This window comes from Arvicola amphibius, chromosome 3 (assembly GCF_903992535.2).
Source record: "Arvicola amphibius chromosome 3, mArvAmp1.2, whole genome shotgun sequence".
In the NCBI taxonomy this organism is placed as follows: Eukaryota; Metazoa; Chordata; class Mammalia; order Rodentia; family Cricetidae; genus Arvicola; species Arvicola amphibius.
In genome coordinates, this window is record NC_052049.1 from 107,109,405 (window position 1) to 107,124,338 (window position 14,934).

The 14,934-nt window shown below is 37.5% G+C and overlaps 1 protein-coding gene across 1 annotated transcript; it reads right to left on the reverse strand.

The window, feature by feature from the left end:
• Window positions 1-10,808: 10,808 nt before the first annotated feature.
• Window positions 10,809-11,804, reverse strand: LOC119809342 (olfactory receptor 150-like). Its single transcript, XM_038322179.1, has one exon. The coding sequence runs from the start codon at window positions 11,799-11,801 to the stop codon at window positions 10,809-10,811; it is 993 nt and encodes a 330-aa protein (XP_038178107.1). The 5' UTR covers window positions 11,802-11,804.
• Window positions 11,805-14,934: the final 3,130 nt, after the last annotated feature.

Genomic DNA, 14,934 nt, shown 5'->3' on the forward strand with positions numbered 1-14,934 from the left:
AACGAACAGAAGAAAAAAAGGCCAAGAAAAGGAGCAAGAATCAGAGACTCACTCATTTACACACTTAGGAATCCCATAAAAACATTAAACTGGATGCATACATACAGGAACTGGTACATTTTGTGCTTATTTTATGCTTCTTGGGTTTAGATCCAGCAATTACTTAACTATATATTTATTATTATAAGCCAAATGCCACATTTGCATCCATATTAAATTGCATTTGTAGTAATTAACATCATGCCTTAAATATATGAATTAAAATTATTCAACAAGTTAAGTTAATAAACAACTTCAATGTGACTGTAAAGCAAACTCCCTGAGTTAAAATTAGTATACACAGAAGTGTTTCTGTAATTTTATATTATGGTTAATGGGAGAATGCTTAGGGAAGCTGGAAAAATAAAAATTTCTGGATCTTAAATGATTTAAGTTGACATGACAACAAGGGAATATGGGAAATCTCACATGATCAAACCCATAAATGAAGAGCTATAGGTATTTTTCTGTTTTATTGATGTGAGGAAACATCATGGCCAAAAAACATATAGAAGAAAGAATTTATCTAGGTGCTTGAGTAAGTTCCAGACGGTTAGTCTATGATCATCATGGTCAGTAATATGACATCATGCACGCAGGCAGGCATGTACACAGTTGCAAAGAGCTACATCCTAATACATAGACTGAGCAAAAAGAGTAACACTAGGTCTGACATAAGCCTTTGAAACATCAAAGTCAATCTACAGTGACAAATCTCCTCCAACTAGGCCATATCACTTTCGAAAGGTCATAACTCCTAATCCTTCCTAAACAGCCCACCAACAGGGATCCAAATATTCAAATACTTGATCCTATATTTGCCAGTCTCATTGAGCTTATGGCAACTATACAGTCTTAACTGATTAGTCCTAAACACATACACATATGAGCAACACTGAATGGACTCATTATGTTCTTTGTGTATATGCATACACACACATCACACATATATGTATATATATATATATATATACATATATATGTGTAGAACATATCATATAGGTATGTATATATGTAACAGTAATTAAAGAAGTCAATAATTTGACAGCTGTTGAAGAGAGAACAGAAGTTGGAGGAGAGAGAGGGAAATTTGAAATAATAAAATACAGACTATTTATCTATAAAATTCCCAAAACAATTTTAAATTTCAATTAACATTAATAAAACTGTATTTTCAAATCTACTTTTAAAAGGAAGTGAGGTTCTTGGTAGGAAAATTGGTCTGGAGAGATAAAAATCAAACATGTCACTAACAGGAGAACATAGAACAAAGTAGGGGAGTCTTAGATATTTAGGAGCTAAGGACTTGTATTTGAACATACCTCTCCTCTGTTTCACACAGTTCAATGTTGCATGATTTTCTTCTCCTTTACACTAAAAGGAAAAATTGCCCTGAGTATATTAAAGGAAGGGTATACAGAATTATCTGTTGACCAATTATTTCTGAAAGCTGGATTTCAAAGTCATTTGTTGTTCTACTAAGTTGGGTTGGCATAAACATTTTATATGCAGGCACAAATAACAGAAGATTGCATGTGAAAAGAATAGTGCGAGTTACTTATTTCTCTCTAGAGTCTCATCCATCAATTTTCTCTCCAGGGAAATCAACAACCAAAATTATTAACTATTCCCCAGTTGTTCTCTAGTGTATAATGTAATCCAGTGGTAGAATTCCTGGTTCTTTTTAAAGTATAGACTTAATAAAAGCATCTAGAAAGCACTAAAAATCATCCTGAAATTTTAAAGATATACACTAAGGGAATTTTCTTTTTTTAATTTATTTATTTTTATTTAAAAATTTTCACTTCCTCCGCTCCTCCCATTTCCAGGACAAAAACAGATTTAAACAATACATAGCCACAAATCCAGCCTTACAGAAAGTAATAGAAGGAAAATCACAAACCAAGGAGTCCAACAATGCCCCCAATAACTCAGACATCTAGCGACCCATCACCAGCACAACTCAAAGATGGAAAACACACAAATTCTACTACTACAAAAAAAAAAATGACCAGAGTTAATAACCACTGGTCATTAATATCACTTAATATCACTGGACTCAACTCACCTATAAAAAGGCACAGGCTAAGAGATTGGATATGAAAACAGGATCCAACATTCTGCTGTTTACAAGAAACACACCTCAACCACAAAGACAGACATCTACTCAGAGTAAAGGGTTGGGAAAAGGTTTATCAAGCAAATGGACCTAAGAAACAAGCCGATGTGGCCATACTAATTTCCAACAAAGTTGACTTCAAACTAAAATCAATCAGAAGAGATGGAGAGGTGTAACACCCGATTCTGTGTTACCCCCTCGGTACAGTTCGCGCGCCACTGTACCTTAACGCGAGTCGGACAAGGGCCCGGAGATTGAAAGAACACACAAAGAGAACTGGGTCATTCTAAAGGAGATCAGCCGAATGCCATTTATTTAGCCTTGGGGAAAATCTTATATACCCCACCCAGGCAGGTGGGAAATTACCTTATCTAACTGCTGCACAAGGACTTCCACCTAGGCAGGTGGGAAATAACCATACCAACAATAGAGTCAACAATGCCCTACAACAAATCACCAGGCGGGGCAGAGGGAGCACAGGAACAAACAGGATGCTTAGTCATCTGACCAGAAACTGTCCTCAAGGTGAGCCCCAGGAACAAGGGCAGACCCGGGCCCTACAGAGAGGGACATTTTATACTCATTACAGGAAAAATCCATCAGAATGAAGTCTCAATCCTGAATATCTACAGCCCTAATAAAAAAGCACCCACAAATGTAAAAGAAACATTACTAGATCTCAAGGCAGCCATCAAACCATACACACTAATAGTAGGAGACTTCAACACTCCTCTCTCACCAATGGACAGGTCAACCAGACAGAAACCTAACAGAGAAATAAGAGAATTAATGGAGATAATGAATCAAATGGACTTAACAGATATCTATAGAACATTCCACCCAAATAGGAAAGAATATACCTTCTTCTCTGCGGCTCATGGAACCTTTTCGAAAATTGACCACATACTCGGTAACAAAGCAAATTTCCACAGTTACAAAAAAAATTAGTAAGCACCTGTGTCTTATCAGATCACCATGGATTAAAGTTAGAATTCAACAACAATGCTACCCCCAGAAAGCCTACAAACTCATGGAAACTGAACAGTCAACTACTGAACCACACCTGGGTCAAGGAAGAAATAAAGAAAGAAATTAAAGTCTTCCTAGAATTTAATGAAAATAAAGGTACAACATTCTCAAACCTTTGGGACACTATGAAAGCAGTGCTAAGGGGAAAGTTCATAGCACTAAGTGCCCACTTAATGAAAATGGAGAAAGCACACATTGGAGACTTTACAGAACACCTGAGAGCTCTAGAAAAAAAAAGAAGCAAAATCCCCTTGGAGGAGTAGAAGACTGGAAATTATCAAACTGAGGGCAGAAATCAACAAAATAGAAACACAGAAAACAATCCAAAGAATCAATGAAACCAAAAGCTGGTTCTTGGAGAAAATCAACAAGATTGACAAACCCCTAGCCAAACTAATCAAATGGAAGAGAGAGAACACGCAAATTAAGATCAGAAATGAAAAGGGGTCATAACCACAGACACAGAGGAAATTCAGAGAATCATTAGATCTTACACAAAAGCCTGTGTGCCACAAAATTGGAAATTGTTAAAGAAATGGACATTTTTTAGATAAGTATCATATACCAAAGTTAAACCAGGACCAGGTGAACATTCTAAATAGTCCTGTTAGTCGCGAAGAATTACAAACTGTTATCAAAAACCTCCCTACCAAAAAGAGCCCAGGACCAGATGGTTTCAATGCAGAATTCTACCAGAACTTCCAAGAAGACCTAATACCTATACTCCTTAAGGTATTTCACAATATAGAAACAGAACAGTAATTGCCAAATTCCTTTTATGAAGCTACAGTTACCCTCATACCAAAACCACACAAAGACTCAATCAAGAAAGAGAATTACAGGCCAATCTCACTCATGAACATTGATGCAAAAATTCTCAATAAAATACTGGCAAACCGAATCCAAGAACACAGTAGAAAAATTATCGATTACGATCAAGTAGGCTTCATCCCAGAGATGCAGGGCTGATTCAACATACGAAAATCTATCAATGTAATCCATCATATAAATAAACTGAAAGAAAAAAAAAAACATATGATCATTTCATTAGATGCTGAAAAAGCATTTCACCAAATTAAACACCCCTTTATGATAAAGGTCTTGAAGAGATTAGGGACACAATGGTCATATCTAAATATAATAAAAGCTATTTACATCAAGACAACAGCTAACATCAAATTAAATGGAGAGAAACTCAAAGCCATCCCACTAAATTCAGGAACATGATGAGGCTGTCCACTCTCTCCTTATCTCTTCAATATAGTACTCGAAGCTCTAACAATACCAATAAGACAACATAAGGGGATCAAGGGGATCCAAATCAGAAAGGAAGAAGTTAAACTTTCGTTATTTGCAGATGATATGATAGTGTACATAAGCGACCCCAAAAACTCCACCAAAAAACTCCTACAGCTGATAAACACCTTTAGTAACGTGGCAGGCTACAAGATCAACTCCAGAAAATCAGTTGCCCTCCTATACAAAAGGAAAAGGAAGCAGAGAGGGAAATCAGAGAAGCATCACCTTTCACAATAGCCACAAATAGCATAAAGTATCTTGGAGTAACTCTAACCAAGGAAGTGAAGGATGTATTTGATACGAACTTTAAGTCTTTTAAGAAAGAAATTGAAGGCCGGGCGGTGGTGGCGCACGCCTTTAATCCCAGCACTCGGGAGGCAGAGGCAGGCGGATCTCTGTGAGTTCGAGGCCAGCCTGGTCTACAAGAGCTAGGTCCAGGACAGGCTCTAAAAAAGCTGCAGAGAAACCCTGTCTTGAAAAACCAAAAAAAAAAAAAAAAAAAAAGAAAGAAATTGAAGAGGATACCAGAAAATGGAAGGATATCCCTTGCTCTTTGATTGGAAGAATCAACATAGTAAAAATGGCAATTCTACCAAAGGCAATCTATAGATTCAATGCAATCCGCAACAAGGTCCCATCAAAATTCTTCACAGATCTTGAGAGAATAATAATCAACTTTATATGGAAAAACAAAAAACCCAGGATAGCCAAAACAATCTTATACAATAAGGGAACTTCTGAAGGCATTACCATCCCTGACTTCAAACTCTATTACAGAGCTACAGTATAGAAAACGGCTTGGTATTGGCATAAAAACAGAGAAGTTGACCAATGGAATTGAAGAGAAGACCTGGATCTTAACCCACAAACCTATGAACACCTGATTTTTGATAAAGGAGCCAAAAGTACACAAATGAAGAAAGAGGGCATCTTCAACAAATGGTGCTGGCATAACTGAATGTCAACCTGTAGAAGAATGAAAGTAGAGCCATATCTATCACCATGCACAAAACTCAAGTCCAAATGGATTAAAGACCTCAATATTAATCTGAACACACTGAGCTAGATAGAGGACAAAGTGGGAAGTACTCTACAACATATGGACACAGGAGACCGTTTTCTATGTATAACCCCAGCAGCACAGACATTAAGGGCAACATTGAATAAATGGGACCTCCTGAAGCTGAGCAGCTTCTGTAAAGCAAATGACACTGTCACTAAGACAAAAAGGCAGCCTACTGACTGGGAAAATTTCTTCACCAACCCTGCAACTGACAAAGGTCTGATCTCCACAATATATAAGGAACTCAAGAGACTAGCCTTTAAAATGCTAATTAACCCAATTAAAAAATGGGGCTCTGAACTGAACAGAGAATTCTCAACAGAAGAAGTTCAAATGGCCAAAATATACTTAAGGTCATGCTCAACCTCCTTAGCGATTTGGGAAATGCAAATCAAAACAACTTTGAGATACCATCTTACACCTGTCAGAATGGCTAAAATCACAAACACCAATGATAGCCTTTGCTGGAGAGGATGTGGAGTAAGATGAACACTCATCCATTGCTGGTGGTATGCAAACTTGTGCAACCACTTTGGAAAGCTGTCCGGTGGTTTCTCAGGAAATTCGGTATCAACCTACCTCAGGACCCAGCAATACCACTATTGGGAATATATCCAAGAGATGCCCTACCATATTACAAAAGAATTTGATCAACTATGTTCATAGCAGCATTATTTGTAATAGCCAGAACCTGGAAACAACCTAGATGCCCTTCAGTGGAAGAATGGATGAAGAAACTGTGGAATATATACATGCTAGAATACTACTCAGCATAAAAAACAATGACATCTTGAATTTTGCAGGCAAATGGATGAAAATAGAAAACACTATCCTGAGTGAGGCAACCCAGACCCAAAAAGATGAACATGGGATGTAGTCACTCATAATCGGTTTCTAGCCATAAATAAAGGATATTTAGCCTATAATTTGTGATCCTAGAGAAGCTAAATAAGAAGGTGAACCCAAAAAAAAACATATAGTTATCATCCTGTATATTGGAAGGAGACAAGATTGCCAGGCAAAAATTGGAAACTTGGGGGTAGGGTGGGATTGGGCTAGGGGAGATGGGGAGGGAAAAGTGTGAAGGGGAGGATGAGGAGAGCTTGGGGGAATGCGATGCTTGGGATAAAGAAGGGTGGATATGGGAGCAGGGAAGTATGTATTTTAATTAAGGGAGTCATTTTAGGGTTAGCAAGAGACTTGACTCTAGAGGGGTTCCCAGGTGTCCAGGGAGCTATCCCTAGCTAGTTTCTTGGGCACCTGAGGAGAGGGAGCCTGAAATGTCCCAATCCTATAGTCATAATAATGAATATCTTGCATATCACCATAGAACCTTCATCTGGTGATGGATGAAGTTAGAGACTGAGCCCCACATTGGAGCACTGGACTGAGTTCCCACAGTCCAAATGAGGAACAGAAGGAGGGAAGTCATGAGCAAGGAAGTCAGGACCGTGACGGGTGCACACATCCACTGAGATGGTGGGGCTGATCTAATGGGAACTCACCAAGGCCAGCTGGACTGGGACTGAAAGAGCATGGGATAAAAACCAGACTCCCTGAACATAGCGGACAATGAGGGCTGCTAAGCCAAGGACAATGACACTGCGTTTTGATCCTACTGCATGTACTGGCTTTGGAGGGGCCTAGCCTCTTTGGATGCTCACCTTCCTAGAACTGGATGGAGGGGGGAGAAGGACAGTGGACTTCCCACAGGGCAGGAAACCCTTACTGCTCTTAGGACTGGAGAGGGAGGGGGAGAGGAGTGGGAGGAGAGGGAGGGAAATAGGAGCCTGGGAGGAGGCGGGTAGGAGGCAGAAATTTTTAATAAAAATATATAATAAAAAATGTTTGCAGGTGAAAAAAATTTTTTTCACCTCCTCCCCTCCTCCCATTTCCTTCCCCCTTCCCTCCATCGCCCTCCCCCTCCCTCTTCTGTCCAAAGAACAGTCAAGGTTCCCTGCCCTATAGGAAGTCCAGGTCCTCCCCGCTCCATCCAGGTCCAGGAAGGTGAGCATCCAAACAGACTAGGCTCCCAAAAAGCCAGTACATGCAGTAGGATCAAAACCCAGTACCATAGTCCTTGGCTTCTCGGTCAGCTCTCCTTAACAGCCACGTTCAGAGAGTCCGGTTTGATCACATGCTATATCAGACCCAGTTTAGCTGGACTTGGTGAGCTCCCAGTAGATCAGCCCCACCATCTCAGTGGGTGAACGCACCCCTCGCGATACTGACTTCCTTGCTCATGTTCTCCCTGCTTCTGCTCCTCATTTGGACCTTGGGAGTTCAGTCCAGTGCTTCAGTGTGGGTCTCTTTCTCTAGCTTCATCCATCGCCAGATGAAAGTTCTATGTTGATATGCAGGATATTCATCAGTATGGCTATAGGATGGGGCCATTTCAGGCACCCTGTCCTCAGCTACCCAAGGATCTAGCTGGAGACACCTCCATGGACACCTGGGAACAACTCTAGAGTCAAGATTCTTGCTAACTCTAAAATGGCTCCCTTAATTAAGATATATACTTCCCTGATCCCATATCCACCCTTCCTCCATCCCAACCGTCCCATTCCCCAAGCTCTCCCCATCCTCCCCTTCTCACTTTTTTCTCCCCACTTCCCCTTACCCCCACACCATCCCCACCACCCAGTTTCCAATTTTTGCCTGGCAATCTTGTCTCCTTCCAATATACAGGAGGATAACTATATATTTTTCTTTGGGTTCACCTTCTTATTTAGCTTCTCTAGGGTCAAGAATTATAGGCTCAATGTCCTTTATTTATGGGTAGAATTCACTAATGATTGAGTACATACCATAATCATCTTTTTGGGTCTGGGTTGTCTCACTCAGGATAGTGTTTTCTATTTCCATCCATTTGCATGCAAAATTCAAGAAGTCATTGTTTTTTACCACTGAGTACATATTCCACAGTTTCTTTATCCATTCTTCCATTGAGGGGCATCTAGGTTGTTTCCAGGTTCTGGCTATTACAAATAATTCTGCTATGAATACAGTTGAACAAATGCCTTTGTAGTATGATAGAGCATCTCTTGGCTGTATTCCCAAGAGTGGTTTACTGGGTCCTGTGATAGGTTGATCCCGAATTTCCTGAGAAACCGCCACACTGCTTTCCAAAGTGGCTGCACAAGTTTGCATTCCCACCAGCAATGGATGAGTGTTCTCATTACTCCACAACCTCTCCAGAATAGGCTATCATTGGTGTTTTTGATTTTAGCCATTCTGACAGGTGTAAGATGGTATCTCAAAGTTGTGAGAAGTAGATATGGTGAGAGAGAAGGGAGAAAGGAAAGACTGGAGAGAGCTTGAGGGAGTGGGAGGGTGGACATGGATGAAGGGCAGATATAGGAGCAGTGATGAAGATATCTACATTGAGGGAGCCATTTTAAAGGTTGGCAAGAGACTTGGCTGTAGAGGGGATCTCAGGTTTCCTCGGAGATGTCCCTAGCTAGGTCGTTGGGCAGCAGAGCAGAGGGTGCCTGAACTGGCCTTATCCCACAGCCACACTAATAAATATCTTGCATATCACCGGCGATGGATGGAGATAGAGACAGAGACCCTCACTGGAGCACTGTACTGAGCTCCCAAGGTCCAGATGAAGAGCTGAAGGAGGGAGAAGATTAGCAAGGAAGTCTGGACCATGAGGGGTTGTTTCACCCACTGAGACAGTGCGCCTATTCTAATGGGAGCTCACAAATCCAGGGGGACAGGGACTGAATGAGCATGCGATTAAACCGGACTCTCTGAATGTGGCTGACAATGGGGGCTGACTGAGAAGCCATTGATAAAGACACTGGGACTTGTTTCTCCTGCATGTACTGGCTTTTTGGTACCCTAGTCTATTTGCATGCAAAGCTTCCTAGGCCTGGATTTAGGGGGAATGGCCTTGGACCTCACACAGGGCAGAGTTCCCTGCCCACTTTTAAGGAGGGAGGTGAAGGGAGGAAGATGAGTGGGGGAGTGGGAGTGGAATGGGAGGAGGGGAGAAAGTGTAAATTTTTTAATGGAAAAAATAATAAATAAATAAATAAATAAATAAAAGATTATTTATTTATTATGTAAACTGTGTTATGCTTGCAGATATGCCTTCATGCCAGAAGAGGGTACCAGATCATTATAGATGTTTGTAAACTACCTTGTGGCTGCTGGGAATTGAACTCAGGACCTCTGGAGGAGACTGCGCATAACCTCTTCTTTTTGATCTAAATATTCTTGATTCTTCTTGTTTTAAATATTGAGGAAACCTGAAAAGAACAGACTGGGCTATGGCCATGTGTGTAACCTTTTCACATCTAAATGGATAAAACCATAGCAAGCACATTTATAATAAAATGGTATCTTAAATTATTTTTTTAGTAACCCTAACCCTAATCTAGAGTTTCCAGAACAAGAACTTTCATCACTTTCAGGTATCCCTGTCTGACCCCTATTTTTCCTTCAAAATTGCTTATGAGTTCATGAATGAGGCTTATCATTATTCAGAAAAAAATGCCAGTTTTATCTTTCTCCATTGTAAATAAGGAATACAAATGGATGCTACAATGAAAGACTATAACTTCTGAGTCTGAAGCTCAGAGAGCTAAGAGAGCAAACAAAACAACATGATTCTACATTAAGAAGAATTATGATTATAGAATTATAGGAAAATGAGGAGTATTCATGCAGTTGTGTGTACAATATTGCACAGATAACCATGAAATGCATTGTGCCTCCCTTCCTGTTTACCATCGCCTTTCTAGTTTAAGATAGTATAAAAACCTAGTGGGTGGTATGATGATAGAACCTGTCCTCTGTTTACATATGCACTGATATACTGCTGGATACTTTTCAATAATCATAGTTACACAATATTCCAATTGCATAACTTATTTTATTACAATTACTTCACTTATGGAATTATTGATAGTATTTCTTGAAATATTTACTAATTGAACAAGAAAACCTTCTACAAAGGCAACAAAGAAATTTTGCAGAAAATTATATTCACCTATCTTAATAAAGTTATGTTTGGCTTGCCTAAGCAGAGTTTGGTTCATATATGCAAATATAAACAAATAACAAAGGCTTAGGAAATTTTCAGCAGGTGATGTACGATGCTATCTTGAATAAACTCTCATTTACTAAAGAGTAGCACTTCTACATGTGTATGAAGGTGAGAATCCACTTCTACCTTTGGTACATTTTTTCCAAATACCATGTACTAACAATGATTTCACATTTGGTGTTAATAATTACTGTATATTGGCTTCATCTTTTGATGAATTTCAGAGTTATACTCCATTGATAATGAAAATCAGTCATTGTTAAGTGAAAACTGACCTTTTGAATTAATTTTCTTAGGGAAATCTTGACATCATTATTTCTCAGGCTGTAGATCATTGGATTCAACATAGGCACTACAATGGTATAAAACACAGATGACAATTTGCTTTGGCCCAGGGAGCTGACTGAGGATGGCTGAAGATACATGATGGCTAAAGACCCGTAGAAAATAGCAACAGCCATGATGTGGGAGCTGCAGGTGCTGAAGGCCTTGAGTCTTCCCCCAGTGGAATGAATATTGAGGATGCTGACAATGATGAAGATGTAAGAACTAAGAATGGTCATAGCTGGTATAAGAATGTTAAATGAACCAAGGGACCATACTAGTACTTCATTGATAAAAGTACTAGAGCAAGAGAGCTCCAGTAATGGGAAAAAATCACAAAAGTAATGCTTTATTATATTAGCCTTACAGAAAAGCAATCTTATCAAGAAGAAAGCTGAAGCTGTGGCACTAAGGAATCCCATACTATATACCCCAGCAATCATCCACAAACAGACTTGATAGGACATGGTTACATTGTAAAGCAAAGGGTTAGAGATAGCCACATAGCGGTCATATGCCATTACAGCCAACATGTGACATTCTGCAACAGCAAAAACACAGAACAAGTAGAACTGAGCCATGCATTCTGGATAGGAGATGACATTCTTCTCTGACACAAAGTTCACCAGCATTTTGGGAATAATGACAGTTGACTGACAAAAGTCAATAAAGGACAGACTGCTGAGTAAATAATACATGGGTGTGTGAAGATGAGAACTAAATATAATCAAGATGATCATTCCTAGATTTCCCACAACTGTAACCAAATAGATTACCAGAAAGATGAGGAAAAGGGGTAACTGGAGTTCTTGATTCTTTGTTAACCCATCAAGGATGAATTCAGTCACTGTGGTTTGATTTACTTCTAACATTCTTTTCTGGAAACTCTACATAAGAAAAAAATTATATAGAAAAAATTTTAAATATCCATTCTCTTATCACTCAGTGAATTTTGAAACACAATTAAAATATTTTCAGGTATCTCCAATCAGCTGACATCCTCTTTTCAATCTAAGAAGTCAGAGATTTTGTACTCCTGGAAAAAGAAAGTATGCAAAGAAATAATCAATCAGAAGATTGCTTATTTGTGACTTTGTAATAAGAACTATGTGTACTCGTACCCATTTCCTACCACATGCAAACCATACTAGCACCCCTTAGAGAGTCTTTCAAGTATTTGTCATGTCTTAGCAATAGCACCTCTTATTATTAGAAAATGTTTCATGTGTGGTAATGTAAAAACATCATGAAGAGACATCAATGAACAAACTCAAATTAATGGTGAATAAATTTAAATATTGATATAATTGCTTACAGTAGTTTTTGTATTGTTCCTAAGTATATGTGAAATATCAACACATTTGCAACTATATAAAATGCTAAAATGCTTTGCATTTTTGTAATGATTTTATGAAAATCATTTCATGAATGAGCTCAGTGGAAAGATCTTGTTGCTGAAGATACCCTGTACTTGGTCACAGAACATGAAGATATACGGATGATACTTCCAAGCCAGTATCATCCTTATTGACTGCCTTTTACAGGGTTGGAAATTATCTTGGACACTACTCAAGGAGAAAAATGCTCAAAAATATTATCCAGCTGTGCATATTGTGAGTTATAAGAACTTCTGGACAGGCATGACATTCTCATTAGTACATTAGTGGTATGAACAAAGGGGAATCTTGAACAATTTTTTTTTTGCTCCATAGATAAAACTCATATCTGACAATATTGTCAGAATAAGAACTCCTGATATCCTGATATTGCTGCCCATAAATGCACTGCATTTGCTTATGAATATTTCAGTTGTTTATTTTTTTAATTATTTTGTATAGATATTCCATGTACACAATGACCTTTTTGCTTCTTTTATAATATCTATTGAGCAAAGCACTGTAATACCTACACAAAAATTTTGTATACCATTTTTTGTACTTTAATTATTAAAACTTGAGTCACATCTTTTTCTCACTGTTAGGAGATATTTTCTATTTGCTAATATACTCTTTGAAGCCTATTTTGTTTTATATAAAGACATCACCAATAGTTTTGGAGTTACTAGTCTTTTATGTCAGTTAACTCTGTGTTTTGACTTTATTAACATGTGTCCTTATATTAAAACACACTTCAATTCATTTTTAATTAAAAAAGCAATATTAATAGAATAAACTATAAACAGGTTAGCACAAAATATGTAAATTCAATCTAATAAAACACAAACAACCCTTATATTCTGGATCTTTATGCAGTCCTGAGAGGACTTGAAGAAAATTCTGAGAAGTGAAGAACCTCACCATAGAATTTTTAAAATATTCACCATGGTAAAAAGAAATGAAGGCTCACAGAGTGAAGTAGAGGTTTGTCATAATACAATTAGTGGATTTCACATATAGAATTACAGCTTTTAAGGCATCATTGTAGTACTTAAGCAACTTTTGTCTACTTTGGATTATTTCAGAATTGACATAAAGTATCAATATAGCATAATATTAAAAAATGTGTCTTAAAAAGTAACAATAGGAGAATCTGGAAACTCTGGAGATATGTAATGTTCAATACTAAAATTTCATCTTGAGTCTCTCTGTGTGCAACAGTCATATAAACTATTAACAAGTATTTTAATTTCATATTATAAATGGTATATTTATTATTATTATTAATTGTGTTTGTTTCAATGATATGCATGTGCATTGGTGTATATCATGGCACACATGTGAAGGCAACAGAATAATTTTGAAAAGCATCTTCTCTTCTCAATCATGTAGATTCTGAGGATTGAATACAGGTCATCAGCATTGTGTGGCAAGTGCGCTTACCCTCTGAGTCAATTTGTCTGTCCAGTAAGTGACCTAATTTCGAAGAGAATAATGTATGTAGTAGCTTTTCAATCAAATGTAAAACTATGATGAATATGAAATATGAATTAATTGTTTCCAATGTTGTTATTCATCAAAGTTAATTAAAATAATTCCAATAATAATAAAATTTACCAAATCAAAAATTTAAACATTTATATGAATAGAATAAACCTTGTTGCACTTTTTGATTTTAGTCTTAGACTTTTCCCAAGAGAAAGCTGAATCTCCACAGAACAGATCCAATTTTATTTTTAACCTTGCTTAAGGTAACATTCGCAGCTTTAAATAATTTGTCCTTATTTTATTTCAGGATTTATTGAATATTAGCATTATATCAACTTACCATATTCTAGACTCAGCTATAAAATTAATTAATTACATCAATTAAGCCAGTGCCTTCAGGTCATCTCTCATTTGGGTATTTGGAAGTTATGTTATATTGTAGATAGACTAGTAACTTATACAACCATTAAAAATATTCAAAATTATAAACACAACAATTAAATTTATTTAATTATAGAACTTTTTACTCCATGCTAACCTTGATGATTATGAATCACTTCGGAAAGCTTGTAGAGATCTGCACTGCAAAAAGTATCAGAATAAAACTGTACAATCATAAAATAGCAAAATTGTGCATTTGGAAGGCATTAAAGTAAGTAAAATCAGTCTAATTTCATGCTTCAACAGCAGTTTCTAGCATTGTTCTCCCCTACCCATTTTTTTTGCTTTGCCCCAGCTCTCTCTCATTCTCCATTTCCATCTAAATATTACTGAGGTACTAAGGAAATGACAATGACCTCAGGTCATTGAAGCAGGAAAATGTAAAGTGACATCCACTCTGCTTTAAAGAACACACAAAGTAAATCTGGAGTACTAGCACATATTTATTGGAATGGGCTCCAAATACGTGATAAATTTTGCAGAAAAAATAAAGCTAGCAGGTACAGGCAGTACATGTGTAACTTAATTGATTAATACTGCAACCTGATAGACTTAGGCTAAGGATAGGTATGTACCAATACTCACATCAATGTTGTACAATAAGCAAAATTTTGGGCTAATTCATAACCATAAAATTTGGAAATCATCACCTCTATTGAGTTAATACTAATATTAAATGCTAATTATTTTTTATTTTTAT

Coding starts and splice junctions, on each gene's coding strand:
- LOC119809342 (XM_038322179.1), bottom strand. CDS start 11,801: ATGTTAGAAGTAAATCAAACCACAGTGACTGAATTCATCCTTGATGGG.